Source organism: Eublepharis macularius, chromosome 5 (assembly GCF_028583425.1).
Source record: "Eublepharis macularius isolate TG4126 chromosome 5, MPM_Emac_v1.0, whole genome shotgun sequence".
NCBI classification, from domain to species: Eukaryota; Metazoa; Chordata; class Lepidosauria; order Squamata; family Eublepharidae; genus Eublepharis; species Eublepharis macularius.
In genome coordinates, this window is record NC_072794.1 from 126953431 (window position 1) to 126974711 (window position 21281).

General features: G+C 41.8%; 2 protein-coding genes across 4 annotated transcripts; one reads left to right on the plus strand and one right to left on the minus strand.

Annotated features, from left to right (window-relative positions):
• Positions 1–998: 998 nt before the first annotated feature.
• On the plus strand, positions 999–3206 carry TSHB (thyroid stimulating hormone subunit beta). Its single transcript, XM_054980554.1, has 2 exons — positions 999–1166; positions 2964–3206. Exons 1-2 carry the CDS (start codon positions 999–1001, stop codon positions 3204–3206), a joined length of 411 nt encoding a protein of 136 aa, XP_054836529.1.
• Positions 3207–4553: 1347 nt separating this feature from the next.
• Positions 4554–20957, minus strand: LOC129330501 (mitochondrial glutamate carrier 1-like). Of its 3 annotated transcripts, XM_054980553.1 has the most exons (12): positions 20887–20906; positions 19205–19311; positions 17045–17101; positions 15975–16106; positions 15008–15133; positions 12783–12838; positions 10056–10146; positions 9154–9272; positions 8060–8261; positions 7822–7976; positions 7480–7555; positions 4554–5715 (listed from the first exon to the last, which is right to left on the minus strand). In XM_054980553.1, exons 4-12 carry the CDS (start codon positions 15992–15994, stop codon positions 5556–5558), a joined length of 1005 nt encoding a protein of 334 aa, XP_054836528.1. In that variant the 5' UTR covers positions 15995–16106; positions 17045–17101; positions 19205–19311; positions 20887–20906; the 3' UTR covers positions 4554–5555. The 3 variants fall into 3 exon arrangements, with proteins under 3 accessions (XP_054836528.1, XP_054836527.1, XP_054836526.1); XM_054980552.1 differs by lacking the exon at positions 19205–19311 and having other exon boundaries at positions 20887–20951; XM_054980551.1 differs by lacking the exons at positions 17045–17101; positions 19205–19311 and having other exon boundaries at positions 20887–20957.
• Between the last annotated feature and the right edge of the window lie 324 nt (positions 20958–21281).

Sequence of the window (21281 nt, forward strand, 5' to 3'; positions counted from 1 at the left end):
TAATTCTTAATTGGGAATTTATTGCCTGGTCACACTTCCATATGGACACAAATTAGAATTATGGTTGCAAGTAATGGACAGTTTGAGGATGTGCTTGGGAAAGTACATTATGATGGTAAATTCAACCTGTTTCTGTTAATTTCTCCATTCTGAATTCATAATGTGCCCTTGAAGATAATTTGGAAACTTTTGTTTGTACAAAATGCTGGTAGCAAGGTGATCATATTGTATCTGTTTTGTAATAACTTTGTTGACTCTCAGTTACTCTTTGACTCTGGCTTTAGTAACTATAAAGCCCTTCCTATCTACAGGACCATGGTCTCCTGTTAAGTTCCACTGTAGCCTTGTTCCCAAGTTACAATGAATGTGCGTGTAATCTGTATATGGTAGACACATTTTTCTTCATATGGGTGTTGAGCAATTCTCATACTATTTTCAACTCATATACAGCTGAATGTATGATTTAAACCCCAGAGTTATCAGGGGACTGGTCCCCAGTTCCATCTATATAGTAAGCATGCTCTGGCTTTTTCTTACAAATGGGTTTAAGCACGCTTATACAGGCTGGACATACATATATTTACTGTAACATATAAAGAGGACTAGTGTCAGTGGCGCTCATGTCAGCAGTCTCTTGAAGATACCTTCCTGCAGATAAGTGTGAGTTATGCTTGGGCCTTCTTTCTTGTAGCTCCTGCCTGGTAGGACCACTTACCGGAAGAAAGCCCTTACACCTCCGTCCTTCTGTAGACTATGGAAGATAAAACTTTTTAGGAGGGCCTTTTTGTAAATAGACTTGCTATTTTAAAATCTTGTTTTATAGAGCTTTTACTGTTATTTATTAATTTAAATTTTATTTATTCATTTTAAATATTTTGATTTTTTAAAAATGATTTTAAAGGTCTTCATGATCTTCCTTGAGTCTGGTTTGATGAAGGCCAACTTAAAATGCTGTAAATGAATAACACAACTTGTTTTGCTTTGCCTTTACATCAAGCATGAAACCAGCCCTTTTCATCGCTCTTCTCCTAGTCTTTACCCTTACTGTGGGGAAGAGCATGTCCCTTTGCATCCCTGTTGAATATGTCATCCATGTGGAGAAGAGAGAGTGTGCCTACTGTTTGGCTATCAACACCACCATCTGCGAAGGATTCTGCATGACATGGGTATATTTCTTTCAAGATGCTTTTCAGTCCCTTCTTAATGCACTTGGTTAGCAATTGGTTCCTTTTCATTAATTAAAATACACAGTGCAGTCACAAAAATATTGTCAAGGGAGGACCGTTTGAAATTACATTAAGCAGGCTGCTTGCTAACTGCAGGGCTGATTGTTTTTGCTCATTTTAACAAATGCTTGAAGACTAAGCATAGCATAAACATACTTGTGATATACCTCAGTGCCCAGAGGCTTGCAAACTAAACCAGACAAGGGAATCATAGAGAGAAGCAGGAGAAAGCAATTGAAAACAGGAGCTGAAGCGTCAAGTCAGGTGAATTCATAAGTGAAGCAGAAGAGCACCGCTTTCAAAAAGGAATTTGATTATAGGAGGGGCTTCAGTAATGAAGAGCTGCAACAGCAAATGGATAGGTAACAAAAAAGGAGTTTAATAAGTAGTAGTCATGGAATGGAGGGTTATAGAGAGGGGAAAAGATGATAAGGAAATGAAGAGAGATTAAAAGCTTATATTCTGCATAGAGTGAGATAAAGGTTGTGAACAGGTAACTTTTCAAAGACTTGCAAGTTTGTACTGGTGACCTATCATTACTAGCCAAACAACAGGATTAAAAACAGAAGAGGCTGAAACTAGCGAGAGATAAGTAAAGCTGTAAAAGAATGTTGTGGTAAAGAATAGAAATAATAAGTGAAGAGAATGGTCTAGCTTTAGGTTTCCTGCACCAAGCAGGGGGTCAGATAGCCTGTAAGACCCCTTCCAACTTTATGCTTCTATAGCAAAAGTAGGAGGCAAGACTAGGCAAGGCCAGAGAAACAGATTGCAAAAGAGAATGGCATGGAGGGAAAAAAATCACTTTTATCAGGGCTTGAGAAGAGGTCCAAGAAGAAATGGAAATTATATACCAAAGAAAATATTAAGAAAGGAAAAGAACCAAGTGATAGTTTTAGGATAAAAAGAATGTATAAAATCATAGGACAAGTCCTAGTGGTTAATAGTAACATAAAGAGAGGGGCAAGGACAGAGTTTTATGGAACACCAACAGAAAGGAGAGGCAGGAAAGGGGTAGATGCCTAGTAATGGAGACTGGGTGGATACCTAAAGTAGTAGTAAATTGTTTTGTTTGCCTTGTAGTGAACAAGTAGTGCTAAGCACTTCTGGGAAAGCGATTGCTGCCATCCTTCATTTTGGGTACAAGAAATGAGTTCTTAAAAAGAGGTTTTGAGCCGGGCCAAGCAATGTGCATTAACTAGTCACCTACACTTTCAACGAACTTTCTCCACAGATAAATGTTGCAAATTTAGGTATTTGATCTTATTATTGTTACTATTCAGCAACATTTCCACTGTTAGTCATACCCAGGAATCATTGCTGCAGGGTGGAGCTCAGTATCAAAGATTGAGCATTATGATAGGCCCAGACATGTGCTTGGCTTAGTTTGGAAATCTCACTGAAATACTAAATGGCCTTTTCCCCCACATCATAAATGTTGGCACTGTAGTACCCTGTGTGTGTGTGTGTGTGTGTGTGAGAAAGAGAGAGAGAGAGAGAGAGAGAGCGCTCCAGAGGAGTTAGCCGTGTTAGTCTGCAGTAGCAAAATAGAAAAGTCCAGTAGCACCTTTAAGACTAACCAACTTTACTGTAGCATAAGCTTTCGAGAACCACAGTTCTCTTCATCAGATGCATCGGTGTGAGAGAGAGACAGACTATTTGAACACAACACAAATTATCTGAGTGGATTTAAACAGAATTCTTCTGGGAGATGGAATAACTGTTATTATTTCTTTACAGGACAGTAATGGTAAGAAGCTGCTGCCCCGGAGTGCCCTGTCCCAGGAGGTATGCACGTACAAGGACATAGTGTACAGGACCGTGCTGATCCCGGGCTGCCAGCACCATGCTGCCTCCTACTATTCCTATCCCATTGCAGTGAGCTGCAAGTGTGGGAAATGCAATACCGACTATAGTGACTGCGTGCAGGAGGCCAGCAGTGCTGGCTATTGTGCTATACCCCAGAAACGACGTAGCCCATGATGTTCGGGTGTGCTGCCATATGCTCATGCACAGACATGTTCCTGTTGTTTTGACAAATTATTGGCAGCCAAGAATAAATAGAATGGGTAGCATATTCAATGCTTGTTCTATCAAATTATTCTCTGACAGAAAATTGAAAAAAAACCCAGCTATTTATTCCATCATTTGATTCAAACAGCAGAGCCAGTGGAATAAACCAACGTAATACCAGCAAATGAGCTTACAAGAATGAATTTTCAGAACATGTTTGTCTAAATAAGCAGAGTGGAGTTGGGGACTCTCAGTTATTCTGCATTCATTCTCCTCGAGAAAATGTAAAGGAGCCATTGCAGTTTCTTTCTAGTTAGGTAAAGGCTTTGAGTTTATTGGGAATTAGCACAACTGCAGAGAAAACAAATTATCAGCTTTTCGGATGCATCCGGTAGATGATGGGACAACTTGCTAATTATGTGTTTGGTTCTGAAAAAGACCTATGGGTCTCTGAATTATGGCCTTGCACCTTATCATGGAGTCATTTTTGTACATTTTGCAGCTAGTAAGGATACAGGAGGAAAGGATTTCTGTTATCTGTTGGAATACTACTAGCCACTCATTCATAGAAACATATGATTTTAGACTGTTCACTCCTGCTTACAAGGCCTTACCTGCTCAGTTTTTGGTAGTCTGCAGTGTCTTATAGACTCAGCATTGTTGCCCATGGGCTAGCGAATGCAAGGACATTCAGTTTGTTGTAAGGGTCTGTGGCTGCCATATTTCATATTTTCTTTTGAATTGTATTTGTACACATAAAGTTACTGCTTTCAAGATGCATTGGGCAATGAACAAGCTTAACTTAACAAGCAGATTCTCTCTTATCAGTGACATTCTGGATCCCTTGTCTCTAGTCAGTGGAAAGGGGCACAATCATTTATAGATAAGCCATCTGAGAGCGGGACCACAAGTGATGCCTGACACAGGTTGGACACTTGCCAGCTTCCCTCAAGTTTTGATGGGAAATGTAGGCAGCTTGGCGGAATGTTGGACAAGTGACAGTTGAAAAGTCCATTGGACAGCAGTCAGAGAGCCAAGCTGGAAGACCAGGATGCCTACATTTCCCATCAAAACTTGAGGGAAGCTGACAAGTGTCCAACCTGTGTCAGGTGTCACTTGTGGTCCTGCTCTGAGTCCTATGGAAGACTGGGTGGGCAAATTTCCAACTAAGCATTCAAATCAGCAATGCTCATAGAATACAACATAACAGAAAAAAATACATACAACACATCCCATCCATATCCAGTCCAAAACTTCAATAAGCTGAGATCACACAGGACACCCAGTTGGGGCTTAATAAAGACAAGCACACACATGAATTGTCGCTACTCCAGCTTGAATCTTTTTATTGTGCCTGGGTAGAAGTGTATCACTCTTGCACCATGTACATGGAAGTTGTCTAGAGACCAACTTATACTTTCTCAATAAAGAGTATATACAACTCCCCCTCCCCACTTTGATGACAGCCTCTCAGGTAAGCCCAGTGACATGAACTTAGCATACAGCTTCATAACACATAGATACACTGCTTAGCAGTTTGGTCACAAAATACATTGTTAACAAACAGGCATACCCCCCCAGCTTCCAGTGAAGCTGTAGTAGGTTCTGGAGAGCAATCCCGACAACCTGTGCCTGCTACCCTTTCATAGTCTAAAGTTGCTTTGGCAGAGAACAGTTGCCACAGAAAGCAAACTCTTGACTTTAAGATACTGTTATAAGTTATAAAACACAGATGTATTTAAAAAATCACAGAGTTTTGTTCCCCAGTTTACTTCTGCTGAGTAAGATAACAAAGGTAGTTTTGTTGAATTTCATGTCACGGTGGCTGAAAAGATTGTAGCTGTGGCTGGTCAACAACCAATACACAATCCCAAGTGCAACTTGTCTCACTTAGTCCTCAACCAATTCAAAAGAGATTTGGCCCCACAAGTATTATTTAAAAGGTTTTTTTACTTCACATATAAACAAAGCTTTCTGATACATTCTCAATAAAAGTAGCCTGAGTCATTCTGTTCTTGGAGGATCCAATCTCTCAACTCCCAGAGTCAGTAAACTTGCCTCCACTTCACACATTCAGATGTCTGCCCTTGGCATCACAACTCTGACCTTTAAAGTCACAAGAAATCACATATTACAATCAAAGCATGTAGTCTCCAGAATCTTAGAACCATTTACCAGGCCCTGGGGCTTTGCCTCCAGGCTTCTCGGAAGAACAAACATTAATAAGTCAGTCTGAGCTGCCATTGTTTTCTTGAGAGCTGTCTGCCGGTGGTAGTTGTGGATTCTTTTCTAGTAGTTCCAATGAATGAGAAGATAGTTCTAAGGGGAAAGTCCTCCATACTGGCACAGCTCAATGAGAAATTCTCCAACGCCAATAAAATAAATACTTTGGGCTATACCAAAGAGAGGTGCGATAACCAGAGCTCTGCAGCCAGCTCCCTTTAAGAAGGCTAAGGGGCCCTCATTCATCCAAATCTTCCTGAGAACAGAGAACACACACAGCACATTTGGTTACAAGATTCTGCAACACATTAATTAAAAATTATTTCAATTCTGCTGTGTTCACATCTCATGTATTAGCCCAGAGAACTACATCTCATGTATTAGCTTCTGAGAACTCAAACACCTGACTTCTTTCCAAAATTGTAATTCATCTTACTCTGTCCATATAGACCTAACAAATAAGGGAAAGGAATATATCAAAAATGTACCAACAAGCTTAGGACCAAATTAAATGCTATGGAATCTGCTGAAAATCACTTTTCCGTGACCATGGCCGATTCCACACGGCTTACCTGAAGCCGGGACATTGCAGAACATTGCGGATCATGCCGGAAAAAACGCGGAAGATCGCGTTTTCTCGTGCAAAACTCGTGCGAGAAAATGCGATCTTCCGTGTTTTTTCCGGCATGATCCGCTATGTTCCGCAATGTCCCGGCTTCAGGTAAGCCGTGTGGAATTGGCCCATGTTCCATACTGTTATGGAGTTACTCCCACCCTGGGGGGGGGGCGGTATTTCTTAAAACAGGCACATGGCCACCAAAAGTCTTTTTGATTGTTTTAAAGCAACATATTAACCTCTAAACCACAAGTCTGTGTGAAGAATGGTCAGTCTCTCGAATGACCATTCAGTATAAGAACCAGTTACCTGACTGGAAAGAGGTCAGAAGTTGATTTGTTCCAGATTTTTGTGAAAACCTTGTATCCTAGCCAATGATCACTCAGTGTTGTTGCTTAAACTTGGTTTAAAATCATTCTAGTTACTCTTTAACAGATTGATGGTGAAGAGTTCCGACAAGTCATAGGTGACTTACAGCACCCCCTGCTGGGGTTTTCAAGACAAGAAAGTAACAGAATTGGTTTGCCATTGGCTGCCTCAGCATAGTGACCCTGGGTTCAATTACTAACCAAGGTCAACCTTGCTTAGCTTCCAAGATCTGATGGGATCCAGCCTGCCTGAGCTATCCAGGTCAGGGCCTTGAACAGATGAAATAAACCAGAATCACAATTATACAGCTAATGCTAGCATATGTAAATAAAATTACAAATAAAAAAGCATGCATGTCATCCTGTCTCCTACCTAGCCTGCATTTAAAGATAAAATGTCATTTCTAAAATTCTTACCAAGTCTTTTCAGAGGCAACCTTAATTTGAGACATTTGGGTTTCTTTAAGATTGTGGCTATTTTATATAGACACAATTGCATGAGCCTCATGACTGTTTAAACCATCTAGTTCATTTTCTCTAAAGGGGGGGATATAAGTCACCTCTGAGCATTCTAAAGAATAATTCTTCCAAACTTCATACTATTTGTTCTGGGATTTATTCTGGACATAAAGCCATTGATTCTTAAGTTATCTTTCTCGAGGCTAAAGCTGTAGGTTTGCTAGAATAGTGAAAAAAATGCACAATCACAGATCTGCACAAGAAACTAAAAGCAAACTCTCATGCCTACTATGTCAAAACACCCTAACAGTGATTTAAAGTTAAAATCCACAAGAATACAGTAGCTGTAACATTCGAAAGTTCTTTTCTATATGGTCTGACCTAGCAACATGGAAATTATTCATAGCAGCACCCTGTAGTTCTTACAGCTGCTGGCAAGCATATTCTCCGTCACTGTATTTCATGGAAGCTTTTTCAAAATTACAGTTGTGTGCTTAGTACTGGTCAGTTTCTTGCATCTTTAAACACCTGTAGAATAGTCGAGTTCACAAGCCTTTATAGTTTTTTCATTCCTTACCTTGCACAATCTCTAATTCCATTATAGCTCTCTTCATTTCTTCCTTTACCCATTGACTGAAGACGAGTTTTTATTACTGCAAAACAAAGTACTAATTTGTAAATAAGAGAATTAAAGCAGGCAAGACTGAGAATGTACAGCACTTTGCCTTTTCCTTTGTTTTGAAATTTATCCTGGATGCAACAACCTTTCCTGCACAGAAAATCCAAAACAGATGAAGAGTAGCTTCAAAGAACGGATAAGGAAAATAACTTCCCAAGTAGCATCCTGACTATTGGATGGATCAGCACAAAAGTACAATAAATCTAGAAGCAGGAAAGAGGTATACAAAATTTCTCTTACCATCACAAGGATTGACTGATACCGCTGCCACTGAACCAGCCATGCAGCCAGCCAGAAAAGACTGAAAGAAAGGGGCTCTCTCCTCCAAGGAATCCTGTTTTGCTTTATTCAGATGGGCAAATAGTGGAAAGTAGATGATGGAAAATGGGACATCCCTAGAAGAGAGGAATCGTCCAGTTACATAAAGCCATGCAGCAGACTGGGGTGAGAATGAGAAAAGCAAGAAGTCAACCCTAACCTCAGCAAGGTGGCTCCAAGACCTTTGTAGAGTCCTTTAATGCCCTGTGCATGCAGAAGCTCAGCTGCTATCTGAGTTGCAGATATCTTCCTTGGAAGGACAGCAGGTCCTACATTGTATGCTCTGGTCAGAACAGGGCTGACAGCTACAAGCTTGCATCCAGGTGTTGAACAGGGAACTCTGCCCATCAGCTGTTGCGACGCTGCAACAACAGAAGATAATGTAACGGGCTCATTTGTCTCCTTAAGATTCTTATTTGGATCTCTCTCACTATCAGTATAAACCAGTTTTGGATGCATTTGAAAGTTTCCAAACCTTAAGATGAGATTTCTGGAAATCTTGCTACTTTGTCCCACAGGACTCCTCATAAATATCACTGGAATAAAGTTTGTGGCTCAGAGATGCCTGGCTGCTACAACAGACCTTGATCTCTTGGTGCTATCTTCTAGCCTCTTACTTTGATATCCATCACTGTTCCTTTCTCCAGGTCATCAACCACACACATCTGACCCTGATTCTACATAGGAATTCAGATGCTCCACTTTTCACTATTCCATCCTTATCCCTCTGGCTTCATAACTTAGAAACATCACCCAATTCTAGACCTACATTATAGCTCTACTGCCTTTTGAATTTTGATTTTAACTCAATTAATGAGTCAATACCCAGAGTTTAACATATGTATACAGGTACATGATACGGTCACCTAATTTGATACAGTTATCATCCAAAGCCGGATATCACAAAATATCAGAGGTCTTCCCAAGCCCAAATTGATATCATTCACAAATAATATATGAATGCTTGGTAAAGCTTTGCTAGCTCCCTCAATAGAGAAAAAAGATCAAACCACACCATAGTGCTTGCAACTGGTTTCATATTCCATGGAACAAACCACCTAGTTATGACTGATGTGCCCCACAGCAATTAGAATGAACAAAAATTGAAAACTGAGTAAAAGTGAACATCTTAGGCATGTACACCTGCTAAGGTTTGTGAACGAGCAATACAGGGAAGCTCATTCTATATAAAAAGCTAGAACTAATTTTCAGACATGACCTAGCTATATTGAAAAAAGCAGCACGTGCAATTACCAAGTCTCCCTGCATCCTGCAGCTGGATTTTCAGCATTTCCATAGGTGTGGTGATGATAACTTGGCAGGTTCCAGCACCACAGCCTGCCATCATCTCCTTAGCTAAAGATAGGGTCATTCTGTAACCAAGAAAACACCAGAACAGTTAAGGCAGAGCAAACTCAGCTGCTGATCAAAATTCATGCAAGGGTGTCATACTTTCACAGTTCATCAAGTTATAAACAAGCTAGTTATACAAGAGAGGCACTGTATAGTCTCTATATGGCCTCCAGATCCTTATAGTCTCTATTAGGCCAACCACTAATTAGGCTTTTTCATGTGATCAACTGCTGATATTGACATAAAGGAGGCATCATGAATTGTCATCATTTGGACCTTACGTCCTAGTTTCCCCACTAACATTAGACACCTCATTAGAGATTCAAGTATCTCTCTTTCATTGTTAAGTATTTCCCAGTTCATTGGTGGTTTCATGGAACCATTCATGGGTCTGGTTTTCTTTTAAAACCTGACTACTTATCAATCCCATTTCAATGTTTCTCGGTTTTCTGCCTTCCTTTCCCCCATCTCAGTGCATAAAGTTTGCCACAATGCACAAAACATACCATTCTTCCCTGAAAGGTGGTCATGAAACTTTTTACTAAGTTTTGCGCTATTTTATGTTATTGCTTATTATTAGATTTTAAAAAAACTCTTCCCACATGCAGGCTCAGGGTGGCTCACAACAGGCATATAAATACAAAATTTAAAATTACATATTAAACAGACAAAAAACAATCAAAGACTACTTAAATAAGGTGATCTTGCAATCATAGGAGAAAGTCTTCAAACTCAAAGATGAGCACAGATTCTAACTTATGTAAACTGTAAATGAGATAGTTCTACCATCTCAGATAACATACCCATCCTTGGCCAAGAGATGCCTAAAATAGTCATTAGCAGCTAGTTTGATTGCCTTCTCGGGTGTTACAAGGGTCAAATTTACAGCCGCTCCTAAAAATAAAAACACTTAAGCTTAATTGCAATGAAGAGGTATTCTTTGTTTTAAAAATGTAATACAAATAATAAATTTAAATCAGTTTCAGTCCAATATGAAGGATTCTCAGATTCCAGTCAGCAGAAGACAACCAATTATAACCGATTGCCAATATAACCGATAGCCACTTCATGAAATTTACTGTGACAAGTACACATGCTACCATTATCAACACTGCAGGCAGTCCATTTACTTCAATACACTGATTCTGAAGAAAACTAGCCACAGGAGTGTAGCATTAGAAGTTGCAATGTTCCACACGCTTGAATAGATATGTGCTATGATCAGGGGTGTGCACCAAAAAGAAAAAAAAAACAGATCCAATGTTTTTACTGAATCTGAGAAAAAATTCAGAATCCCCCAAATTCTGAATTAATTCTCTAATTCAGCTTGGGTATTTCCTAAATATTCAGTCATGGTTTTCTATGGGAAAGTCACTCTAGAAGGCTATTCGATGGGCTGGGGGTGAGGGGGTGTTATTTTTCAACCAAACTTCACTCATTTGGAGGGAATCTACTCCTGACTATCCTCTAAAGATCTCCCATGTTTTATGAAGATTGGAACCTGGAGGCCAATTTTATGGGCCCCCTAAGAAGGTGCCCACCCACTCTCCATTATTCCCTATGGGGAAAAATATCTGGGGGGTTATCTGGGGGAGGCATTTTCATGCAAACTCCATCAAATCTTCCAGGGACCTACTCCTGACCATCCTCTAAGGGCCCCCCAAGTGGCAAGGGAATGTTTTGTTCTTGTGGTTGGGTACTGCTTGGTTCTGTTCTGTGGTGTTTCCCCAGCTGCTGAACCTAGTGCCTGGCTGCTGCAAATGATACCGGTTCTGTTGGACTAAGTTGCAGCTGCATTGCTTGCTTCAGTTTGGTTTGGGTGGAATGGCTGTGATTCTCTGGTGTGATGTTGGTCACCTTGCTTCACTTTGGTTCTGGAGGGATTCATTCCTGTGCTTCAATTTCCTTCTGTTCAGCTAAGTTGCAACAGTGTCCCTTGCTTCAGTTTGGTTTGAATGGAATGGGTGTGATTCTAAAGTGTGATATGGGTCCCCTTGCTAAACTTTGGTCGTGATGGGAATCCATTCCCTTGTTTCAATTTGCTTCTGTTGGGCTTTCTCTGGGATAAGCATAGGTTACATTTGGGAGCGTGCCTTGGCTACAGCAGCGTTGCCCCAGTGTGTTTCTGCAACTAGAAACAGCTTTGATTACAGTGGTTAAGTGGTTCAGCTGCAAATCAGCACTCTACTGGTTCGAATCCCACTACTGCCATGAGCTCAGTAGGTGGCTTTGGGTAAGCCACTCCTCTCAGCCCCAAATCCCCAGCTGTATTGTGGGGATAATAATAACACTAACTTATTCACTGCTCTGGGTAAGGCACTAATCTGTCTAGAAGAGCGGTATATAAGCGCAGTTGTTGTTGCTGTTTGTTATTATTATTATTCTTCCCCCCCCAGGAAACAATGGCTTGTTCAGGAGCTCATAGTATTGGCCCCTGGGGTCCAATCTTCCTGAAACTTAAGGGGGCCTTAGAGGATAGTAGGGAGTAGGTCCCCAGAAGTTTTCATGAAAAATGCCACCCCCATCCCCCCAGATAGCCCCCAGATATTTTCCCCCATAGAGAATAATGGAGAATGGGTGGAGGCACCTTTGGGCCCATAAAATTGGCCCCCAGGGTCCAATCTTCATGAAACTTAGGGGGGGGGGTCTTTAGAGGACAGTCAGTAGTAGGTTCCCTCCAAATTTGGTTGAAAAATGAACCCCACCCCCAGCCCACAGGATAGCTTCCAGAGTCATTTTCCCATAGAAAACAATGGCTCGGTTTTACCAATTTTTTTCTGAAAATTCGGTAAAAAAATCGAGATACCTGGTTTTTGATTAGGGATACCTGGATTTTACCAAATCAGCCAAAATTTGGTATTTTAACCCAAATTCCAAACCAGACTGCACACCCCTACTATTGGTTTCAATGAGAACTTCCTGGAGATGTTGCCACACAGTTTATAAAAGAAGAGATATCACACATCTGGAGACTGTGTCTGAATGATCTAGGAATACTGGTGCTGATCACATTGGTTTTCCCATGGAACTGGCTCCCTCAGTGGAGGGGGCTAGGGGCTGATTTTACGGGAAAGACTTATGCAATTTTACAGGAAAGACTTTGGCTGGATCATCTAGATGCTATGGCTACTATGGGTATTTCTAAAGAGTATCTTGTTCCCTAGCAAGTTATGTAGAAGATTGCTGTCTGTCTCTGTTTCCTTCTTCTCTTTAGTCCCTTCCTGGTAAGTATCTTGTTGCAAGTTAGAAAAGGGATGACAGCCAGTATCAGAACTGGAAGCTCATTCTGCTACAGCACTGAGCCACTAGTAAAGTGTCAGCAAATCTGAAAAGTGATCACTGCATCTTATTCTGCAAGTTTTTGTTCTAAATGTCTAAGCCTTGCATGCTCTAATCTGAACTCTTAAAAATGGTGGGAAATTTATAAAAAAACCTGGGATCACCTTTCAACATTCTAGACAAAATGAATATCATGAAAGCTGTTTTCTGAGTTAACTACTATCAGTTATAAACACATGGAAAAGGCTCACCTCTATACATTCCAAAATAGCCTTCTGAACGTAGTGTTTTAATTAGACAATCCAACCTGAAGAAGATACAATGAACAAAATAGTCAGACAACCTCTGCTTTTAAGACATGGCCTGTAAATCTCTGGACAGAATCTTTTGAGGATTCTAGTTATTCTTTTAATATCAACCTCTTTTCATTACTTCCACAAGGGGATGATTTCCAGTCCTGTTCTCATTGCCATCAAGAACGCAGAGGCACTTGCCGCAGCAACACAGCTTCCACACAGAGGTATTTTCCATGATTTCCCCTTGCACCTGTGATCTCTCCTCCCCTCCTCACTGGTGATCTTTTTACTTAAAAAAAAGGTAGGTATAATACTATAGTGTTAAAACACTAAATGTTGCCATGAGGGGACATGGGGAGGAAATGGTGCTGGGTGTAGGTGGGGTACTTTTCCATCCACACAGATCCCAAATCTGCTCTGAGTACAATCTTTCCAGAAAGATCATACCAAAGCAGGTTTAGGAAAAAATGCAATGAAGCTGGGAAACATCTGGAAGGTGCATAGCTGCATTGGCAATGTTGTACAAAAGCGCCCCCCCCCTCCCAAACCTGCTGTGGTTTGGGAGAGAAAACAGAACAAAACCTCTCTGTGAAAGCAGGTCTTCACAATATATTAGATCTTCCAACTGTTTTTGTTAATTTTTATCAACAAAAGTTAAATCAAAATCAAAAAGGGTTATTTTCCAAACAAGCTGTTTGCTTCCCTCATACTTGTACATAATACATACTTGTACAAAAATTTAACCACTTAGTTAACACTCCCTACTTAATACCTTCAATCCATTATTGATAGTGGATTTTTATACATATTTGCAAATGATGAAAAAGGACCATTCTAATACAAAGGCAACTGTAGTGCAATAAGCACAGAATGTGAAAACTCCACGATTATGGAAAGTCTTGTATGTGTGTTAAGCGCCATCAAGTTGCAGCTGACTTATGGGGAGCCCTGCTGGGGTTTTCAAGGCAAGATACTAAGAGAGGTGGTTCGCCATTGCCTGACTCTGCATAGCTATCCTGGTCTTCCTTGGTTGTCTCCCATCCAAGTACTAAGCTTCTGAGATCTGACAAGATTGCCAGTCAGGTCAGGGAATGGAAAACCTTATCTTAAATAAGATAATGAGTTGCTAAAGAAACCAAACACAAAGAAAAATGCAAAGGCATTTGGGGAATACACGTTCTATTTGAGAATAGTTTAGGTGGGTAACCATGTTGGTCTACAGTGGAACACCAGGATTTGAGCCCAGCAACACTTTAGAGACCAACAAGATTTTCAGAGTGCAAGCTTTCAAAAGTCCGAGCGCTTGAAGAGTGTCTGAAGAAGGGGAGCTCTGAAGGGAGGAAGGGAGGAAGGAATGTCTGAAGAGTTGGGCTCTGACCAGGGCCGGATCTAGGTTTCTTGGCACCCAGGACAACCCAAGTCCGGCCACCCTTGTGCGCGTGCACAGCACTCGCACGCTCCCGGCACTTTGTGACATCATCACACAGGGCGGGCATGCCGCCAGCAGAGTGGTGGCAGCGCTGGCGGCTAGGAGGCTGCCCACGCCTCTCGCCTGCCCCGCTGAGGGGGCGGCCAGCTTGCCATGCACTCCCTGTCCTGCAGGGCAGGAGAATGGCATGGGCGACCTCCCAGCCATCCCTGCCACTTGCTTGCCCAGCAGGATAGGGAGCGCGTGGCAAGCTGGCCGCCCCCTCTGCCGGGCAGGTGAATGGCACGGAGGGCTGGGAGGCCGCCCGTGCCATTCGCCTGCCCCGCAGGACAGGGAGTGCACGGCAAGCCGGCTGCCCCCTCAGCGGGGCAGGCAAGTGGTGCGGGCGGCCTCCCAGCTCTCCATGCCATTCACCTGCCTGGCTGAAGGGGCAGCCAGCTTGCTGCGCGCTCCCTGTCCTGCTGGGCAGGCGAATGGTGCTAGTGGCCACTCAGCTGCTCGTGCTGCCACCGGCGGCTGCCCGGCGGCTGGCAGCTGTGCCCAGCGCCCCCTCTTTGGTGGCGCCGGGGGCAGACTACCCCCGCCCTCGATCCGGCCTTGGCTCTGACTCTCCAAAGCTTATCACTCTGAATATCTTGTTGGTTTCTAAGGTCCCACTGGACTCCAATCCTGCTGTTTTACTTGAGAAGTTAGTTTCTCTACTACAAGGTTTACTGGTTCACATTAATCAAGTTATCAAAAGATAACTTACATGCTTTTGTAGATTTGCTGCCCAGTCCTCTGATTCTGTAGCCTGGTTTTAATTAGGTCAATTGGAAATATACAAGTAACTCCAATGATTCCAGCAGCTCCTCCATTGATGAGCTTTGCAGGCAAACTGAACAAGAGAAAATACAACTCAAGTTGAATGCAAAAACTGTTCCAAAGTTTTTCTGACTTACGCAGAACCAATGCATTATTTTGATGTCTCACTGAGATGTGTCAAATTCCCACTTCTTTAACCGTTTCCCGAGACTAGCCATTAGCTCCTTTCTGCTTTTTGCATTAGCACAATTAAACATTTAAGGCCACATGAGAGTGTCCCTGTGCAATACATGCTAAAACATAATGCACAATATTTTCAAACGTATTTTACACACAACTGGATGCAACTACTTACAGTGTGCTGTATTAATATTCTTAGATCTTTCATTTTCTCTGCAATAATAATCCTCTCCACTTATTTTACCTCCCTTAAAATTACAGTGAAATCAGCCGCTATTAGCTTCCTTATCCCACTTCTGCCTAAGCACACCATTTAACCTGGGGAGGACGTGGGACCAGACACTCCGCATATTTTAGATCAAATGTGATTATTCCAAGAGTACCACAACAAAGTATGACAAATACACTACAGTTTTGCAGTTCTAACTTCTGTCTTGCACAGTTCCAAGAGTAAGTTCTTGAATCCCTTATGAATCTCTCCAGATCTTTCTCTCCTCGTTAATCTCTCAGAGCATCCAGTCCTGCTATTACTTTAATCAATTCCTGTCTGCCTTTACTTTTTACCACTCTTGTGGTTTAGATCATAACAACTGTTATGCATTTGATTTTTAAAGCACATGTTGTCCTGCTCATTCTTTAAGTCTATCTCGGTATGCTTTAAAAAAAAATATTTTAGAAATTTTATGAACAAGATTAACAGTAACAATAAACTTAAACACTAAAAGGATACATACCTAATCTGTTTCTCTGCCATCGTTGGGACCACGACAATGGAAAAAAGTGTTCACAGCTCTTTTTTGGTCAGTAAATAATACCAGCTGCCAACAGCAAGTTGGTTCCTTCTAAGAGACAATTCTGTCTAATCTCTGTGGAGTGAATTGAAGCTTTAGAATCTACCCATTCTAAAAATAATTCAAAGTTCTCTGACTGGCTGTTTGAGAATACAGGCATTTCAAACATCTCACACCATCTCAAATTCAGTATGACAAATCAGAATATGCTCTTATGACTGCTATTACACCAAGTATCATCATATGTTATTAATATCCAGACTTCTAATTCATGCCATAATGAAGATGCAACAGAAATGCAGGAATGCCTGTAAAGTTGTAGGGGAGGATACTCTTTAATGGAAAGAAAGTTAAGTATCAGTGCTTGATGCAATTTCAAAGTATGATTTTCTATCAGCACAAATGATGACTTGAGGTACAGACCTATTTATACTTACTAGAGGGTGACAAATCCAGAGAAGTAGTTTTATTACAACTTTCAGCAAACACAGAGAGGAATCCTGTAACACCTTAAATCGATGATTCCCAATCTTTTTGAAGAGGGATCCACAACTAAACTTTCCCTGCTTTTTGGGACAAACTTGCAAAACTCCACACTACTTTTCTACTTCCCAATAGAAAGTTTAAGACTCTCACACCTGTTAACACTGAACCAGTTTATATTCTATGTTTCATGTTTAATATTCGTAAGTACATAGCATTACTGAGAAAAGAGGTTGTATTTCATAGCCATTTCCACATGGAGACAAATCCAAATTTGCTATATTAAAACTCCCAGAGCCTTTCCTTCCTATTCAGCTGTTCCTACTATGGTCTTGCAACTTTTGGTCTTTTGGGGTCTCTGACCCACAATTTGAGATCTCGACAGATTTATTATGGTATAGGTTTTCCTGAATTCATAATAAATAGTCTTTGACAGAAGTCTTGTCCCACTTCAGTTTACAATGAACTCATAGGACATACTCTTGAATAAAGAATATTTGCATTACATGATTTACCGGTAAGATTCTCACCTTCATCGTAACAAACAGGCAGATGGACAGTAACATTCATCTGTCAGATTGTCACCTCTGAGGAGGAAAAGAACACTCACATAAATACTTACTATTAACTGCCACTGATTCACATTTTTTTTGGTTCTGGTCACAGTTTCTATACTTTCCCTATTGTAAAATAGGATGTAATGTAGACAGGATGGCTTCTTTCCAAGTCTGTTTAATTGTCATCATTCAACACAAGGAATATCACCATTAATATGATTAAAGGTGTCACAGAGATGTCATATGTGGACTGCCAGTTAAATCACTGGGAATTCCCTGTTCCTCTGATGAGCTAAACACCTGTGGCAGTCCGTTAAAGAGTGAGTAGCCAAGAAGTGAATGCCATCCATGGGAATAAAGTTTCCACTGCTAACACCAGAGATGCATGCTTTGCACTAACAATGGTCTATTATTAGCTTGCATGTGATAGGCAGATAGTGAACTATACAGTCTGTAGGGAAATTCCAGCTGTAGTATGAAAGATTCTCACATTTCAAAAAGGCACCCTAATTCTGCACAATTGTTAAGCAAGATTTACTATCCAGTGTGATTACAAAAGGCAAGACTAGATCACCATTATAACTCTTGCTTGAGGAAAATTATGGATGTTAATTTCTTTTGACAATACTCTTTACAGCAAAATAACAATATGCAATTCAGAAAAAGGAAACACTAAAACATTTACCCTAAATGAATTTAAAAGGGATAGCCAAATGCAGATAAATATTCCACTTTAAGGAAAAATACCCAGTTCTCAAGGTGGTTCTTTTCTCTGTCATTATTATATATAAAATGATGTACATTAAAAAGTTATCCAGCAAGCTGCACCAATGAAAACCTAAAATTCAGTTAACCACTTTCCCTTACTTCTGAAGCTTTTCCTCAGGAAAGGAGACAGGACATAAACTCTATCCTATTCATTTGCATTTGTGCAGCGGATGACCCAGCTCAAAGAGGAGCAGAAAGTAGGGAAAGGAGTCTATATTCATATTTACCAAGGGAACTATATCAATAGACAATATACAACAGAACACAGCACCAGCAACCACAAACAAGAGACTGAAACCAGAAGGCAAAAAACTTTGTTGGGTAAACAAATAGGCTACAAATATGGTATGGAAGTCTCAGAAATTAACTTTTTGCTTCAACACCCCCTATATTTATTTTATTTTTATTTTATTTTATCACATTTCTAGACTGCCCTCCCCATCAGATGGGCTATACGGGGTGCAAGTACAAGAAAAATACAAGGCTGCACATAATCAAATAACTGCTTATTGTGAGAGAGAAAGGAAACAGGGGGCAAGGTCACCATTATGCTTTAAATCCATCAATCACCAGTTCAGAAGGGAATAATATTAGCAGCATAACCAAAAGCTCCACTTCAGTAATGCGTAAGGCATACCAAGGGCATTCCAGGACTCAATTCTGGACTGTCATCAGCTCTGTTCTTAAAAAAAAAAACCCTGAACATTTCAAATATACATTAAATTTCACTTTTCTCACTGGCAGGGCTCATTTTGAGGGGGAATGCGCCGGAACGCAGTTCCGGCAGTTCCCCAAAGAGATCACATGTCAGGTGGCCCCACCCACTGGACTCTCGGCTATTTTGGGCCCGTTTTGGTCTGGATTGGAGCCGAAACAGCCCGTACCGGGCCTCTAACAGGTACTGGATCACTGTCCTGCTCAGCAGTGGCCTGATCCTGACCATTTTGGGCCCCTTTTTGGCCATTTTCAACCCCCTTTTACCATTTTGGGCCCAATTTTGGTCCTAAATGGCTAGGATTGGGTCCAAAACAGCCAGGATAGGTGATGTCAGGGGGTGTGGCATATGCAAATGCTAATGACACACTTCTGATGATGGCAAGGATTGTGGCATATGCTAATGAGTTACGCTAATGAGTTCCTCCAGCTCTTTTTCTACAAAATGACCTCTGCTCACTGGGAAATAAAGGGACTCAGGGAAGCGGGGAAGAATCTGTAAGGAGCTTTCAGTCAAAGCTTTTCTCTCTCTACAGCATTCTTCCATTTGACTTCTTGTCGGAACAGAAGAAATAAAAAAGCTTTGGACTGAACCGCATGTTGTAAATGGAACTAGTGCCAACTACTACCAACAACAGGAGTCTGTTCTACCCCATCCTGCTGCTGGTTCCTTAAGCTTTAGTCAGAAGGCAAGGAAAAAAGTATAAAGCATCTTCCATGCCCCTTCTTCATCCTTTCAGACTCCGTCAGTGGCCACCCTGCAAAGAAGAGGCAGGACTTACAGGATTTACTGCTACCTTACTCTGTTTCAGCCTCTCTACAGAAGACAGAAAATACAATGAGGTTTCTTCCATAAACTTGCCTTCACTAATTTCTGTGTAAATAATTTTGTTAGCTGCCTTTGGATTTTCTTTCCATGAAAAAGGCAGGATAGAATTTGATATAAATGTAAAATAATGTCTGACCTGCCTGTTCTAGATCCTTGTACAAAATTCTGCCTGCTAAACCTAAGGCTGTTTGTACCCCTTAGCCAGGCAAGTCTTCTCCTGTGCCTTTAGCGGCTACATGCTAAACACAAATCCTAGACCGTTTCCAGACGGCTTACCTGCACCTGGGATGTTGCACCACGTTTCGGATCGTGCCGGGGAAAACGCGAAATATCACGTTTTCCCTGGCATGATCCAAAACGTGGCGCGACATCCCGGGTGCAGGTAAGCTGCCTGGAAACGGCCCTATACTTCTTCCCCTTATGCAACTATGTGACAGGAAAGGCTGCATCTGGTACATTAGGATTGAGGACCCTTAGGTTCAAACACCCAGTTTGCCTTGAAAAACACTGACTGATCCTGGGCCAGCCATTTTCACTAAGGCTGAGCTACCTCACAGGGCCACTGTGAAAATAAAATGAAGGGGAGGAAAGAACCACCAAAACTTCTTGGAGGCAGATTCTTCTAATACGTGCAATCAATAAATTTATTTCTGCATCTCACAGGATCTCTGCTACAGAAGAAAGTAACCCTAGCCAGGTGACAGTTTAGGGAGAACCTATCCTTTTTTAAGTGTCAGGAGGTTTCAGACTCATTGTGTCCCACCCTGGAGCTGTCTGGTTTCTGAACTACTTCCAGGGGCAGAGAAGAGAGGCCAGTCAGCTGTGCCTGCTCCCCCCCCCCCCCCCCCCGCAAGTGTCATTTCGTTTTCATTCAATATTTTACCTGCTGTATTTTTCCTCTGAGAATGTCCTAGTTATTTACTTACAGTATGTAATCCACCTCGGATCTCAGTGAGAAAAACGGACTACAAATAAACAACAATAACGAACAGAGAGAGCTGAAGGGACACTTAAAACCTCAACAAGCAGGAACTCAAAAATGGTTGAACAGAGAGGAACCTCAGGGCACCTTCACGTATAACAGCTTTTTATTTCAGCCTAAGCTTTCGTAGACCAGAGCCCACTTCTTCAGGTACCATAATACTTTGGTGATAAACCGAGCTCCAGTGGCCGGTTCAGCGAAAATTCAAAAGGTCTAGCTTCCTCGCCCTAGAGCTGAGGGGCTGGGAAGAACTTTTTCTGCTGAGCTTTTCCTTGTCGCGCAGAGACCCCCAGCTGGGGAGAAAGAGAGCCCCTCTCCCACCCCGGAGCTCAAGACACTTCTCGCTGCAACAAACTGCCCGGCCAACACAGCGCCAATGAAAGGAAATGGAGGGGGCGGCGAGCGAGGCTGTAGTCCCGCTCATTAATTCCCTCTCTTCTGCTCAACTGCCGAGTCCGACCAGTCGCGCTTAGTTTCAAACTATGCGCGCCTCAGCTGTTCCTCCACTTCCCCGTCACTCACCCGACTCCTGCCTACGCAGCGCCTTGACGGACAATGCAGAAACCGCCATTCCGCGGCCAGAGGACTCCCTCCCGCCACTACGCGAGGCGCGCTGTGATTGGTCACAGCAGCATAGTCCGCCCAATGACAGAACAGGTTCGACTCCACCCCCACCCCACCCCCACTTGCAGAAGCATGCTAAATTAAATGGTTGCAGGAAATAAACCCAGGCAATACCTTACTGGTGCAAACACATTACCACAAAAGACTGTTCAAGCTTTCGAGTCCGCTAGGACACTTTGTCAGGCTAGATGTCACATGATTTAAAAAGACAGAATGGCGGGGTAAAGGTCCGATTTTTTCAGCCTACGTGCCGCAGGTTGCATCGCAATTAGAACAATGCAGTAACTTCAGAA